This window comes from Ascidiella aspersa, chromosome 9, assembly GCF_963924565.1.
Source record: "Ascidiella aspersa chromosome 9, kaAscAspe10.2, whole genome shotgun sequence".
Classification (NCBI taxonomy): domain Eukaryota; kingdom Metazoa; phylum Chordata; class Ascidiacea; order Phlebobranchia; family Ascidiidae; genus Ascidiella; species Ascidiella aspersa.
This window is the reverse complement of record NC_139455.1, coordinates 23,771,733-23,787,899: the sequence shown is the minus strand read 5'-3', so window position 1 is coordinate 23,787,899 and position 16,167 is coordinate 23,771,733. Positions and strand designations below refer to the sequence as shown.

The 16,167-nt window shown below is 35.9% G+C and overlaps 1 protein-coding gene across 1 annotated transcript; it reads left to right on the top strand.

Annotated features, from left to right (window-relative positions):
- Positions 1–325: 325 nt before the first annotated feature.
- On the top strand, positions 326–13,171 carry LOC146133725 (uncharacterized). Its single transcript, XM_083397467.1, has 10 exons — positions 326–538; positions 1,321–1,452; positions 4,066–4,289; positions 5,465–5,597; positions 6,117–6,218; positions 7,367–7,454; positions 9,507–9,648; positions 10,592–10,728; positions 12,024–12,213; positions 12,828–13,171. Exons 1-10 carry the CDS (start codon positions 396–398, stop codon positions 12,842–12,844), a joined length of 1,308 nt encoding a protein of 435 aa, XP_083253593.1. The 5' UTR covers positions 326–395; the 3' UTR covers positions 12,845–13,171.
- Positions 13,172–16,167: the final 2,996 nt, after the last annotated feature.

Below are 16,167 nucleotides of genomic sequence, written 5' to 3'. Positions count from 1 at the left end.
GACTTTTTTGTCTCAACGAAGCTTTTAGAAACTCAGTGTAAGCGACAGAGATACTACAAAAAATAATGAATATTTTATTAATTATTAAACGATGTTCTTCGCAAAAACTTCAAAAAGCGTTTATAAAAACTATAGACTGGTTTGCATTAGTATTATGAAAACAGAATCTCAAAAATTTCCAACGTTTTATAAAAATATAGCCTATAATTGATTTTAGCAACCTTTGCTTGTACTTGGGTAAAATAATTTCTCTCTCTTTCTTAATTGCAACAAAAGCCAAACCTTTAAAAAGTTGTCACGCTGTCCATTATATTTTCAGCACACCAACCTAGGTACTTTTTCATTGCAATTACCTAAAATCAAAATTGCGATTTGTCGAACTCTTTTACGACGCCATGTCTTTGAACGACTCCAACGCATCGCAAATAGCTTGCGACAACCAGAACAACTTGAAGGGTGGAATTATCGCGATCATAATCATCCCAGCGTCGGTGGTCATCGTCAATATTGTGGTCACAGTGGCGGTCATCAACTACAGGTACGTTGGTCACCGATATTCGACTCCACGCGTTTTAATTTGAAGTCGCGCGATGATATTTGGGAAGCAGTTGCCTGTATCTACTTTAGACAAGTGCTCAATTTGTATTTATTATACATAACGTTTTACTTTGCTTTTCATAAGTCAGATCCGTGTTTAACAAAAAAGCTCAAAGTTTTAAAACCCGGGTAAAACCATGATCAGGCATCGCCGGTTGTCCCCCGTCATTCCCCCTTACCCCCATAAAGATACGCCCTTTTTTGGAAAATCTGTGATTATTATTCTTGTTATGACTTTCAAGAAGCAAAGTCAAAAGTGGTGTCCAGCGCAATCTCAAAATGAGTTATACATTGCTCGAATATAGGGGTTCATATCATTTTTCGCCGCGGACCACTTAAATATTTTTGGGTCACGTTGACCAGGTTCGCGATGTAATGTTTTAAATGGCTTCTTAATTTTACGTCATGAAACAAGTAGACATACCAAACGAGCTGTTGTTGGTCGAATTAATGTGAAACATCAAATAGGGTTTGTAAAAGTGTATTCAAGAAGGCGGCAGAGCGTTAATTTAAATTAAACGTTTTCATTGTGAAAAAATCATTTATTTTTTTAATATTACACTAAGATCTCTATTATGACTTCATGGATATCTTAAAACTAGTTCACGTACCCGAAATGGATCCACGGATCCCGGTTTAAAAGCCTCGGCTGTAATAATGCGTGCAGAACCAGGTATTGAGTAATGTTTGCGAAATGCTGCTATTAATTTATGCGCGTCACAGGTCGCGGCTACGTCAGAAGAACGTGTACATCTACGTCACGAGTCTTTTGATGGCCAACATCGTGTTCGGGTTGCTGGCCGTATATCAGATGATCGCCGTTCCGCTCAACTGGGAGGGGAACCCCCTTTCCGCGTGAGTGCGCTTGCTGCCTGTTGTTGATTTTTTTAAACTTCGATTGGAAAGCCCGAAGTTAATTGGGCGGAAGTGCTGGCAAATTGCCGAGATTCGCGCTTTTCGAAAAGCTATAGAGTCGGAATTCACCCTGACAGGGAATTGGTGAATATACAGACAATACAAATGGGTGGATATAGAATATCGTACAGTATGTTATGGGCAAATCAGTTAAAACAAATTATCATTTTTCAGTGTATTTTCATCTACGTTTAAAAATTGGATAAACATATTTCGTCGTACTGGCTTGATGTAAGTCATTGGGACAAATTACTTGGCTTGAAAACCAAGTCTTTTAGTAAAATTTAGACTACAGATTGCTGAAACATATGGTTTAGACTGATATTTGACGTGCTTCATTTTCAAATGACTTAGCTTTTCAAATGACACTCGTCCTTGATAGCGGATGTTCGCTATTGTAAATCGATTTTGAATATAAAATACATTTTCCAGCACTTATAAATTAAACATATGGCTTAAACTGGAATTTTAAAATGACTCGGCTTTTCAAATGACAATATTCCTTAGTGACGGACGTTTTGCTATTGTAATTTTTTAAAGCAAATATTTCTTTGCCAGTGCATTTCCAGCACTTAAATCTGATGAAATTGTGTTACGTATTTCCGGAAAGCCGTGTCTTAATCGACTAATTCATTGTGCCATAAACGTATTGGTCGCTTTAAGCCGGTGTTGACATTATGACAAAGCATCTCCCCAAATCTCCCTTTACACCCCCTTTCAGTTGTCAGTTTACATTATCACAAAGGTTTGCTTTGGTCTGAGAAACGATATCGGCAAGGTGGGAGCCGGATATTGAAGTTCTCGATAAATACTTTGGGGGAGTATTTGGCCTTGCCACATTAGATCAGTTCCATTCCAAGGACGCTTGATAACGAGAGAGGCACAAACGACATGTGTGGCACACAGTTTTAAATTTACGATGGACCTGACAATCTAAAGGTCGCTGTGTTTTTTTCTAGAAGGCATGCTTTTGCAAATATGGTTTGAAAAACAAAATTACCATTTTCAAATGCATTCGCCAGCCTTAATATTGATAAAGCATCAACATAACATCTATCTCTATTTACCGAATAAAATATTTTTTTAAAATAATTTATTTTCTGCACCTTGCACGTTTTTCCAAATGTGTACAACAAATTTCGAAATGCCCTGAAAATTTTCTCTTTACGCGTTCGTTTTCGTGATATAGCGCCATTGCAATAAAAGCGCGGCACCATTTCACGATTATTTGTTATTGCGCCAGTGACTCACTGTTTTTTTAAACAAAAAAATTACCTTAGATTTGTAGAACGTTAGACTCTATATATACATTGCCAAAAAGCGACAAAACTCAAAAAACCTTTGAATTGTAAAATAGCAAGGTCAATTGGCCATAGACGGTAGGTACAAACAAGTTCTCACCCTGGACTGTTGATTAGGGTTTGTTGCGAACAAATTATAATTTAAAATAACGGAAAAAAGTTGTACTTTCAAAAGGCTAGCAATCCTTTTGGTAAACGTTTTCCTAAATTAAATAATATTTTACCTTCAATGCCAAATTTAGCGAATTAAACAGACTTGGAAGGAATTTACTGCTTTTTTATTTTTAATGGTATAGGATGTAAAAGCATTACGGTGCTTTAAAGATTCACCTTGTCAAGCGATCTACTGTCCCTATAGAGAATTACTAAAACGTTGCTAATTTACGTCAATCAAACTCTAACGCACATAACGCACCCAAAGCCTTTTATCGATAAATGGCTTCATAAAACATTTTGACATGACTCAACCTTCAATGAACAGCGGCTGTCATATCTCCACAATGCAAGCCTCTGTAGACATGATGAATTGATTTTCACTTACTGGAAATAGGAACCAGTCATACTTCGCACGTTATAGGTTTCGTTGGCACATGACGTTTATATGGGGGAGGTATTATCCCAATTGAACCGACTTTCCGGGAATAGGGTTAACAAACCACAGAAAAGACAGTTATTAAGTTGAATGGGTGATTAGTTTCGTTTTGAAGACGCCTTGCCAGTAATTGCATTTTTAACAACCTGTTCTGTTTTTCTCAAAAAATAATGGTGTTCTTTAAAATATTTGATTTGAAATGTGTATTTTAGCCGTATGTGAACTTAAATTTGTAAGACTATCGGACTTTGAGATGTGGATCACATAGAACACCGATGTATAGGAGTTATTTTAGTTGGAAGAATGTTTTTCGTATGGACTTTTATTTATAATAATCAATTTTTTAGTAACTTGTACAGCAAAATATTTACTAGTACCGAACTAAATGTTAAAGTATTCATTGTACGGTAAAATTTCAATGTTTGCTGTTTCAAACATTAAAGTAGTATTTTATTATTTCAAGAAAGTATAAGGGGTTCCTTTCTAACATAATGGCTGGAGGTTGTAGTAAGACGTAGTAAGAATATTAAAGCCCATGAGAAGTAGGTAGCATTTTGAACGTTTCAAATAACTATTTATTCATTTTCAACATCATAAGAGGCCCGAAAAGTGAAAACGTTTGAGTATCACTGGTTTAATAAATACTCTCTTCTTCTCCAGAGATGCTTCTCCTGCTCTTAAAGGATGGTGGTCGTTCCGGAAGTCACTATCCACTTCTCTCTTCCTGGTAATGATTGGCAACATTGGAATCCTGATCGTGGCTATCCGAGACGGAGCCAACATCATCGCAAAGTCCTCATCACGACAGATGAACGGAAATCGGAGCAACTCCATCGCAAACTCACTCAGCTTCCAGAGGAACAAAGCCTTGGTGCTCGTTTCAGGTAAAACAGAAAAAAAAGTTTGAAACAGAGTCTAAACACGAACTCTATAAATCATCATCTAATTTTGAGTGTGTAGTGTTGTAATGACTTAAGTGCACTTGAGTCACTTATTTTAAAATGGCTTGACTCGACTTAAGTCAATTAAACGTTTGAGATTACTTGTCTCAGTTAAAAAGGAACATAGCTAGGAAACAAAGTCCAAAAGCCAACTATATAAGCCACCATGTAAGGTTTAGCATACAGCAGTGTTGCAATAACTTCGAGTCATTGTTTTCAAATGGCTTGACTTGACTAAGTCAATTAAACGTTAAGGATTACTCGTCTCAGGTAAAATAGCTCGGAAATAAAAGGAAAAGCCCGACGGCCGCTCAGAAAGGCACCAACGAAAGAGTATACTGTTCTTTCATAGGTTGCTTATAGATTACATCGACGAAATAATACCACTTGGATTCGAATATGATTAAGGGCGCTCGTTGTGAACTTTGCATCACTTTCAATATGAGATATGACAAACTGATTTAGACTTGGTGTTACGGCCTTGTCTGGTTTCCCGTAGTTAAGGTTGTCTCTGGCTGTTGTTAATCTAGTCACGAAAAAACCTTTACATGAACGATTCTTAAACACGCTTCATGCAGAATGTCGTTTGTCACCTTCGTGACATTCGAACCAAGAGTGTGTTGAGCGCTTATAAAACTGTCTATATCGTCTACTTTGATTTAATTATTTTAAAACTATGTTTTCCGAAATGATCTCGGTCCTATAAAAACTTGGCATCCAAATAGCTTCCTTGAATATATTCGGTAATACTCAAAGCCACCACAAGTTGATCAATTTATTAAATATATTCGGTTTAGGATTGGATATAATCCCTTTATTTGTAACTTACATAAATTTAAATTAAAGAGATCTAACAAAGTTTTTTGTTAAAATACTATATTTTTCTAATTTTTTTTATTGTCCGCTATTAACTAACCTAATAGAAATCTTAACTAGCAAAATCTGCCGATTGAAAAGTTGACATAAACCGCCGTGAGTTCAGGTTGTTTTATATGAACCCTTAGTATTCATACACTAGCCGACCCGTATGTGACCATATTATGTACGTCACGACTTAAGCGTGACGTAGCACTTGCGCTTAGGTTGTTCGATACTTGATATTCTATTTTCTTCTCTAGTGGTCTGGACCCTACCCATTATACTTTCTCTTGCGACTATTGGTGAGTGGAATTGTACGATGATATGTAGTTGTACAGCAAGTTGCTTCAGGCACGACCAGCAGGCGTTCAACAAACCACTAGGATACTGCAGGTAAACATATGTTTAAAGCCTGATAACTTGACCCGCGCACTCAAACGCTCATTATACTCAAATTTTTGTTTGTAATATTACTTGGCTGATATAGTTGTAATTTATCTTGGAAGCGACGGAATAAGAAAAACCTTATGTGTGTGTTTTTTTTGTGCAACATTAATGTTTTCTAAACCAATTCGGGACTGTTGTACCTTGTTCACCTTTATTTGTCGTTTGAAATTTATTTAAATTACGAGTACAATCAAAACTATGTTGCACAGAATATGTGATATATTGGAAATCACCTTGACCCTTGCAAAGTAAATGTCAATTTCAATTCCTGATCAGGAACAGCAGAATATTCTAGACTGCCGGACTATTCTGCTGTTGCAATCAAAACTATTTATTATTTGCACGTGTAAAACATGCAACAACCTTTAGCGAACAAGAACAATACCTATATCATGTAATACATGGTGTACAGAGCTCTAAAATCCCATATCAGGCGCCATGCACATATTGTTTTTATTTTTCCAGTCGTCTTTGGACGCCGATGACGAACTCTTACATGGGAGTTGTGGTCATCTTTTGGGCGCTCGAAATAATCATGCTTTTTACTCTCATCATCAGAACGCTACAGTAAGACTACTATACTTCTAGTGCTTACAGCTATAGTATAGCAAGGGTCACCAATCTGCGGTTCGCTGTTTCGATTTGACACACAGTGTTACTGCTTACGGTTACTGCTTATTTGCTCGATAAAGTTAAAAAAAACAAAGTTTGTTGGATGAAAAAATAAACGAAATATTTCAATTTAAAACTGAACGCAAATATTTGCCAAAACCCTAGTATGTTTTTTTTGCTAATTGTCTATGTTTGCTTCGTTTAACAATCCACAAAAAAAATTCCTGCCCGAAATTGCCTGTCGTTACAGTTTTCCATATTTGAAAACCAAAATTTGGTGACCCCTAGGGTAGTGTATTATTTGCAGGAAGATAAAAATTCCCGATAATATAGGATTGGGGCCGATATATGATGCCAAGTGTTAGTATCGCTACTCGTCCGATACTTGGTATCGGTGCCGATCCGATACTAAATTACATATAGGAATTTTAGCTATGATTTACGATCGAACGAAGCGTTCCAATCTTGAAAAGGCATAAATTTATGTTATAAACAAAATAATTAAAAAAAAATTTCTTTCGAATTAAATGTGTGTAAGGGAACTTTGTGTAAAGGTCATTTGTGGGTAGGGGTACTTTGCATAAGTTATTATAGCACCCGCGCTTTTAGGGGAGTTCGGTTTTGGCGAAGCAACAACCTTCCTCTGGGACCAAAGGAAGTGTAAAGACTTAAACTGTAATGAAGGGAACCCAACGACTTATCGTTAAAGCAATTTTTGCACTCAATACCTGGCAAAACAAAATTTTCAACGTTTCAATTTCAAAAATACTTTGCTTGTTTGAGCATAGTAATGACGTCATTTGGTACCGAACCGAATCGCGATACTTTTTGCCCCAAGTATCGGGTATCAGTATCGGAATAAAATTTAAAGTATCGGACATTTCTAGTCGTAGTAAAAAAAAAATTGTTTGCAAAATTTTAAAGTAAATTGTGACGATCTGGAGTACCTCAGCCCCAGTAAATTTGTTCGGCATTTCACATTTAAAAATATGGCAACCCTATACTTTCATGGCCATGCAACCAATTACTAAAACGCATCGATGTATAACATCGATTTAGATCAGCCTTTCTTAACCTGGGTTATTACCGGTTTTTATTCACAGGACTGCCTTGAAGCAGAAACGGTTCCGCCTCCAAGTGACGACACGCTTGAGTAGCGCTGAAGCAAATCATGACACAAACGTCAACTCGGTAAGTAGAATTTTATCGTTGCTTGTTTTTACACTGTTATTTTCGGTGGCCATACACGTTTGTCGACGTTTCCTTTAAGGGTAAAAAAATGTTGTAAACAAGTTGGTTTAAAATGACTTAAGTTCAAGTCAAGTCTTTTAAAAAATTAACTAGACAAGTCCCAGCTAAGCCATTATTCTCACTTCAATTCCAGTCATTGATATAAACATAAAACGGTAATTTCTAAACTCGTCCGATTAATTATTATGAGCAATATCTGAGCTAAAATCTAACTAAAAGCAATACTAAGCCATCAAATCGTTTTAAGTGAAATACTAAGATAAATATGAACAGTTTTATAATGAAATGTTAATAAAAGCACTTAATTTTAGTCTTTGACTCAAGGACTTAAGTCCAAGTCAAGTCTTTGGTCCGTAAAACTTAAGCCAAGTCATTTCATTTTACTAAAATGACTTATGTCAAGTAAGCTTATTTGAAAGCAGTGCCTTAAGTATAGTTAAGTCACGTCATTAACTTAAGTCTTTGCAACGCTGGCAAAACACAAGCTAGTAAAGACAAATAAAATTGTTTGTGTTTTTTACTAGTTTCATGAAAGTGCCGAAATCTTTTAACGTCAGCAGCTTAACATTTTAGGACATTTTAAAAACGAATATAATTACAGAAATTAGTTTCACGCATTGGTGCCTCATTGTTTAATGAAATACTTCGAGTTGGTCAGATGGCTTAGACCTCTGTATTAGCCGGGTTAAAATATATATATTTTTTTTTTCAGGTATAATAACCTCTATATTTTCGATTGATATTACCTTGCGTGTTTGTATTTTGAATGACACATATAGCACACCAAAGTCTTAAGTGCTTAGGCTTAGGGCTACTAAAACACATGATCCGACCTTGCTTGTCGGGAATAGCGACACAACGTACGTCTTAACTGAATTCGAAAAACATTCAGTTCTCATTTTGACGACTCGTAAACCAACGAGGCAGCCTTAACACTGCGATGATTGACAGCTGAGATTCAACGAACGACAACATCCTACGATTCCTATCTGCCCTTGACTTTGACGAAGTGTAAAATGCAAGCTGTCAAGTCCAAAACACAGCGGCAAACAAATAAACTTCCTCAATAGCTTGAACGATTTGAAATTGAGAAACATCAGCAAACCTTAAATGACGCCAATTGGTATTTGATGTGGGTGCCAACTCCTAATCTGCCACAATATGACTTGTTATGAATAACAACGTGTACGACGCAAGGCTAGTAATGAATTTGCCGCGTGCCAAAAACTTTTTTCCCCAAAATATGAAAGATACACACACATATGTTCACAAGCTTTAAAATCAGGTTTACTTTGACCTAATAAAGCAAAAAAAAAAGCTTGTCGAGAATTCATTACAATTCGTCATTATATTGTTCCACATGCTTACCCTACTTTGAATTAGATTAAACAAATGCGGCCATTTACAAACACAGTTATGTGCGGGTTAACTAATTGTTAACTAGCCCTTCCGAAGCTGTCAAAGTTATGTAACAGTACCTCAAAATGTGAATGAATGAAAGACACACACAAACATATGTGTTTAATAACATCTGTGATATAGCCCCTCGGAAGTTCCTCAAAATGTGTAATAAATTTCTGAGAGTATAGAGCCCAGTTGGTTGGTAATATTGCTTCGCCTCAAAGGTCTATATACTTGCCGCATATGTGTAAGGAAAATCAACGCTTTACTAAAACTGACGATATAGTGGATAACGTGGCTATAGAATTAAATACAACCGACCACAACTAAAAATCGAAAACACAGCGTTTTCAAGGCTGAACATAAGTTGGCCATTCGAAGGGTATATCGAAATCGGCACAAGTATTGTGGTTGACTTTTACAGATTTGGTCACTTTCATGAAACACAGATTGATTTGTTATCAGAATGGCGCCGATACCACCTTAGTATCGGACGACTGACAAAATTATGGTATCGGGTATCGGCTTCGATCCGATGTTATCGGACAAATCTGCACTTAACAATAAAATCCCCTCAATTTCACCTTCCAGGTATCAAAAGTACCTCGGCCTGAAGCAGGCGACGACAGTCAGTATCACAGTGCGCGGGAAAGTAGACCCGGAAGTGTGACGTCAAACGCGGAAATGAGCGCGAGCCAAGCACAGAATTCGATCGCTCCCCCTACGGATTCAGGTTTGGCATTTGGCATTTCCAGTGTTGTAATGACTTGGGTAATTAAGTCTCGGTTTTTAAAAGAAAAAAAACAACAACATATTGCAAGCAAATGATATGCACTTAACTCACTGTTTTCAAAAAAGACTTGACTTGACTTAAGTCTTTCGAACAAATCACTTGGGTCGAAATCAAGCGTTTTTACATTATAACATTGATTTACTTATTTTAAGTTTTGCACGTAAAATATTTTGCTTGTAATATGTTGAGTTTTGATATTTTTAGCAGAGATTATTGCTTATTATCGGACTAACTTTCAAACTTTAAAAATTTAACGTTTAATTTTTATGACAGGACTTGACTTGGACTTGACTTGTCATTTATTCAATATGACTTGTTTACAAAACTTCGCATTTCTGTGGAGCGAATCTGGGTTATTCGGAAAACATCCAGCTAAAACTTGTTTTAAACCCATAATTATTTTTATTTTGTTTTGTAAAGCAGCGCAATGTAGGCTACCTGTTAAAACGAGGATTTTTAATTGCTCTTGAAGTTAAAACACTGGTACTTCCAAACTTGCAAAAATGTTGAAAAGAACTACATCAGAGCGAGCTTTTTACTTTTAAACAAAGTCCAATACTTTTTGGCTGAAATTTATTGTCAAAGAATAATGTTGAAGACACCGCTAGATTTACGGACTTTGCGATTGATTTGAGAAAATAATGATTTTATTGTAGTAAAGTTTTGATTAGCGAATATCTGCAAACATAAACAAGATTTAGAGTTTTAGACGGTCATTTAGGCATATTAAACAATTTTAAACAAGGCTTCATGCTATTTCAATAGTTTTAAACCTTAGCCTATAGATTTCTTGTTATTTCTAACTTTTTAATAATTTATTTTGCTTTTAAATAGCTGCAAAGGGAATCATGTGCTTGTCTAACTATTCTTTATTCTTAAACAGTTGCAAATAGAGAAGAGAACGGGCTTTCTGGTTCAAGCGGTGGACATCGCTACGCCTTCTACACTTGGTCACGATCGGCCACCAAGGAGCTCTTCATACTTGTTTTGGTGTTTGTGGCTTGCACTCTACCCACTATGGTAAGTTGATCAACACACAACCAGGGCTGCGCTGTCGGTTAAAACCGGACTGTACAGCCTGTAATTCACCAATTTACGTAACTAAATACTGTGAATATTCAGCAATCCACTTATAGGTGTGTCAAATAATTCATTCCCTAACATTATATGGTTGGAAAATATTCCACCATATAATATTCCGACTTTAAATTTTTCCATTTGGCGGCTTTAAAAATCTGGTACTGCGCATGCGCATGTCGGACTCGGGACTCGGGTAGTTTTACGTGGTCTTGCTCGAGTCCCGAGTCCCGAGGCCGACTCCGACTCCGCAGCCCTGCACACAACCTAGGGAAAGTGGGTAGTAAATCTTAGGCCTTTGTTAAAAAAAATAGGTACAATTTTACGGAATATTTTAGGTGACTAGAAATGACTGTAAGTACTTTATTGCGGGACCTATAAAAAACCTTTTAGTGGGAAGATTGAATTTTTTAGAGATGACGTCACAAGTTTACGTCATAACGGGAAATTTAAGGTTATCATTCGATGTTGTGTACAAATATTACTAAAATCGCTGTTCAGATACATTTAAGGGAAGGGCGGAATGGCCTAGTGAAAAAAAATTACTGCGTATACCTGCAACTGTTTTCAAAGAGAACCTAGCGGGGGTGAAGGAGAATAGTTTCGAGTCAAAACTCTTGAAAATTTTCAGCGATGACGTCACAATTTTACGTCATTAAGCGCCTTTTTAAAGCACGTAACCTTAAAAACCTGAGCTTAGCATCCGAAGTCGCGCACTAATATGAAACTAAAATAGGCAAAGTTTTGAGACATGGCCTAGTGCAGTGGTTCTCAGCCTTTTTCTTTCGTGGCCCATTTATGTTGCAAAAAAAACATGTGGCCCAATAGTTTGCTAAAAGAAAAAAATGTAAAATAGGTTTAGAACAAAACACAGCAGAACATATTTCAAAACTGATTATTTATTTAACCGTGCATTAGTGAGATACTTTTGGCTGAACAATAAATTTACCATCCTTTTTAATTCCTCTCCAAGCCATTATTCCTGTCAATTAAATATAGTGATACAAATGAAACTAAATCTAGCTTTTTTAAATTGGGCTGTGGCCCACCTCAACTTTTCTTATGGCCCACCAGTGAGCTATGGACCACTGGTTGAGAACCGCTGGCCTAGAGAAAAGGGGACGCATATTGTGGCTACTCCTAAGTTGTTTACCGAGACGCAGTTTCAGACTGTTCTGGCCTACCTTCACATGTGACTTAAACCATTACAAGATTACAGCAACCTTATATCATTTCAGGCCGTCATTATCTTTGACATCTTTGCCAAAACACCGATTCCGTCCACTATATCCTTCACCATGCTTTCCCTAGCGCTCATCTACTGCGTGGTTTGTCCCTTCCTCCTAATGAGACACTTGGGAGGTCTTAAGGCGGCCATGGAGCTGCTTTGCGTCAAGGCCACTGGAACTAGGAGGGTGTCGAAAAAAGGTGAGGGTTGATCACAAGGTTGTGAACAAGTAATTTTGAAGAGACCTCCCGGAAAAGTCATTTGCAAACAGACCCAGTCAAGTCATTTGAAATAACTTAAGTCCCAGTCAAGTCTTTTTAAAATGACTTAGGTCCCAGTCAAGTAATTTGCTAAAAAACCTTAAGTCTTAGTCAAGTCAATTTCAAGTCATAGAATTAAAAATTACCACTTTTTTAAATTAACTTTAAAACACCCATTTATTTGTATATACATCTTTAGTAACTTTCACCAGCGGTAGAAATTGTAGGAAAAATGCAAATATAGGACGCAAAACAAGCCTGAGCTAGGTGTTCGTGCGAGCAATGTGTTTACAGGTCGCTTGTCAATTAAATTATTTTTTTACCATGCGTACATCTGTAGGAATTTTACTTTTTCTAACTTGATTTCAAATATATAAACTTTCAAATATATGACACTTGAACCCAATTTTTTTTTTAATTCGTACGTGAAAATACGGAAACAACAAGAAAAAATGGGTTTATTAGGATTCAACTTAAATGCCAGCTGAATGTTTTTTCATCAGCTTCACAGGTTTGACAAGTTCATATGTTTAAAAATCTGTATTTTTTTCCAGCTTCGTCGCAAACTTGAAAACTGTAAAAAGAAAGTTACAAAGAAGTAACTGCTGATGAGTTAATTTCTTCGTTCACGCTGAAACGCATGAAAACGTTTCACTGACTTTCTCTTTAACTCTTGCTAACACTAACCTTGCAAGAAAAGAGATTCTTTGCTGAAAAGTTCCTCCACATTGACTTGCTTATTTTTTTTTCAAATTGCACATATAAATTTCTTCTGTATAATTTTTACTGCCTTTCCACCTCGTTACGTTTGCGCTACAAATAAAAAGCAAGTATCGGTTTGCTCTTTGCAGCCCACTAGCGGGGATGTTAGCCACGTGACATATGTTAGTTATGATGGAGGCACCGTTTAGAAAATGTTGGTTCAATAACCTTTCTTCAATGTTTTTCAAATTTTTACTTTCATGCTGCATTCTTTGTACGAGAAATGTTTTGGTTGGGATTTATAAAATCTTGTTTCAAATGGTTATAATTTGTGAGACAAAAATTTACATAACAACAAGTTTTGGTAGTTTGATATTAAATTGCAAGTACAAAAAGGTCGAGTAAATCAAAATCATCTTGATTAAGACGTTTCGTCACATTACCTGAAGATGATACAACTTCGTATCAAAACGTCATAAGCAAGAAGACTTTGCGGCTTTGCAATTCATTATCAAGCTACAGTCATTTGTGTAAAATACTAGTCAAGTGAAGTCGTTTGAAAACAGTGACTTAAGGGCAATTAAGTCAAGTCATGACTTAAGTCATTACAACACTGAAACTACCCAATCAAATCATACGGGTAAACAATTTTGGGGGGCAACCTGTAATACAGGTTTAGAGCATATCGTATAGCAAATGCATTTGTTGTGATATTTACATGCATAGGTCCAGTCTTTCTTGTAAACTAGGACTAGCCAATAATCGTTGTTACGCTTTAATACGTAACATTGAGCGCAAGTTTTTGGGACAAACTTACTCACCTAATGTCAACAACCGTACAAAAAACATTTTGTAAACAGGAAACTTTAATCATGCAATTGGACCAGATTTCGTTGCCTTGAAATTTGTATTAGGCGTTGAATATCCTTGTCATTTTTCAGGTCATGTTTTAAAACTTTAAAACATACTTCAGAATAGTGTCCTGTCAAAACGATGATTTGATTTTGAAAAAAAAGAATTTCAATACGAGTTGAATATATTTAAACTGACTTTTTGTGAAAAAACGTTATTTTAATATTTTCTGCAAATCGGGCTAAACTCCAGTCCAAATACGAGTTTAAATAGTTTAGAATTAGATTGAAAAAAATTAAACCACTTTTTCAAGATTCTATTTGAAGGGATATAGTTCTTAAACATTTTACTGAATTTCTATTATGGAGTAAATAAGAGATCATTGTTTTTGTATTAGTGTTTCAAAGTGCAAAGTTACCCAAACAATGAATAGTTTTCATGAGAGATCTTTTGTGTTGAATTTGGATTAATTACAGTACGACTGCAGCAGGAAATGGTTTCATTACGACTTTTAATGTGTAATTGTGATATCGAACCATTTCTGTGCAATAGAGTAAAATACACAACAACCAATATCACATTGTTCAACTCTTGAACAATGAACAGCTGAACTGGATGATGGCGATATTTTTCCAATTCGATTGTAACCACAAAAGTAACTTACCTCTAGCATTTGCGACCAATACCTATTTATAAAATAACTTATGTTAAAGTCAAGTGTATTCAAATAAATAACAAGTCCCATCACAAGTCTTAATTATACCGCGTTATCTTCAAGTCCTTGTCTTAAAAACAAACTTCAAACTATTCAAAGAAGTAAAATTGTCCGATTTATTTATAAGCGCTTAGTACTCACTTAAAAAATAACAAGAACATAACATATAGCAAACAATTGTTTCATATGCCAAAATCACAATAAACAATCCAATTTTACAACAACATGCTTAAAGAAAACGCTTCATTTGAAAAGTCATTTGTCAAAAAGACTTAAGTCAAGTCAAGTGATTTTGCCGAAAGGACTTAAGTTAAAACATTTGTAATTAGTGGATTCAGTGCACCTAAAAATTGAACCCATTAACTTATTGAGCATACCTCACGAAGCAGACATGGCATTCTAAAATTTTCCCCGAAAGTATAAAGCGATTTCAATAAAAAAAAAACAGGCGCAAAAAGCGTGTTCAACAACCGCAGTGGTCGAAACTCGTATGTTATTTTCGAGCTCTGTCGGTCGTAATGCTCGCTATTGTTTCGCGAGGTACCTAAGACATGATCTGTGACAACAAGTCAATAGAAATAAGTAGCACAATGTCGGTTGTGTGTTTAATTCGTCACGCGTAACACAGGAAACGATGTATCCTAGTACGTTTAGGCAATTTACGTCCACCATTCACAATTTAATTCAGTGTTGAGGGTCGTTATTTTTCAGTTTTTCTAAAATCGTTTTTTTGTTTTTGAGTTTGCTGAAGAATAGGCAGTGTTGTAATGACTTAAGTCACTGCTTTCAAAAGACTTATTGTGCTATTAATCCTAATTTTTGCACATAAAAAAATTGCTTGCCGTATATTGCGTTTTTGTTATATTTGAGTTAGGGGATTGCTCATAATCGGACGATTTTGTCTAATTTTAAAAACTTAACGTGTAATTTTTATGTTTAGTCCAGTGCTTGTCAACCTATTTTGGAACAGTACACACTTTTACGTTTACTGAAAAACTTGTGCACCCCAGTCCACGCAATGCACCGAACTTATAGAAGCATACACCCAGTTGAGCTGCAAAAAGAATTATTACCGTTGTTACAAGAACTACAGTAGTTAGTGCCTCTCAATAACGATTATCAAGATAGATATTTGGTTATGACGTCAGAAATAGAACATAGTATCATACAAGCTATATACGTATACGTTTAAATACATGTTGTGCCATGTGTTGTAGGCCTACACTCCAGTCAATCTGGTAATAAACCTGGGAGTCGAACCGGAACCGAACCGGAACTTTGTGAACCGGTTTTGGATTAATTTTTTCCGAACCTGAACCGTTTTTTGAACGATTTTCAGGAGCCGAACCGGAACTGAACCGAATAATTTGAAAGAACATGAACCTTAACCGAACCCGAACCTGTTAACAAAAGCGGTTCACTCCAACATGACGTCACAACTTGTATTTTAAATAGTCGAGTTATGCCATGTTTAAAATTTTATGAACAAATTTAAATATTGATTAAAAAAACGTTGATTTTTTTTATTTTTTAGATATTTCAATATTGAGTTGCTGTTTTTTTAATAAGTCACGTAACTGAGATTAAATGACTTACAGTTCAAAGATTATTCTCTACATTTAACG

What these genes read in the sequence shown, in the direction of transcription:
- LOC146133725 (XM_083397467.1), top strand. Translation starts at nt 396, where the DNA reads ATGTCTTTGAACGACTCCAACGCATCGCAAATAGCTTGCGACAACCAG. An exon ending in CTCATCATCAGAACGCTACA is followed by an intron (nt 6,219 to 7,366) that starts GTAAGACTACTA and finishes TTTTATTCACAG; the next exon opens with GACTGCCTTGAAGCAGAAAC. An exon ending in CGCTCCCCCTACGGATTCAG is followed by an intron (nt 9,649 to 10,591) that starts GTTTGGCATTTG and finishes ATTCTTAAACAG; the next exon opens with TTGCAAATAGAGAAGAGAAC.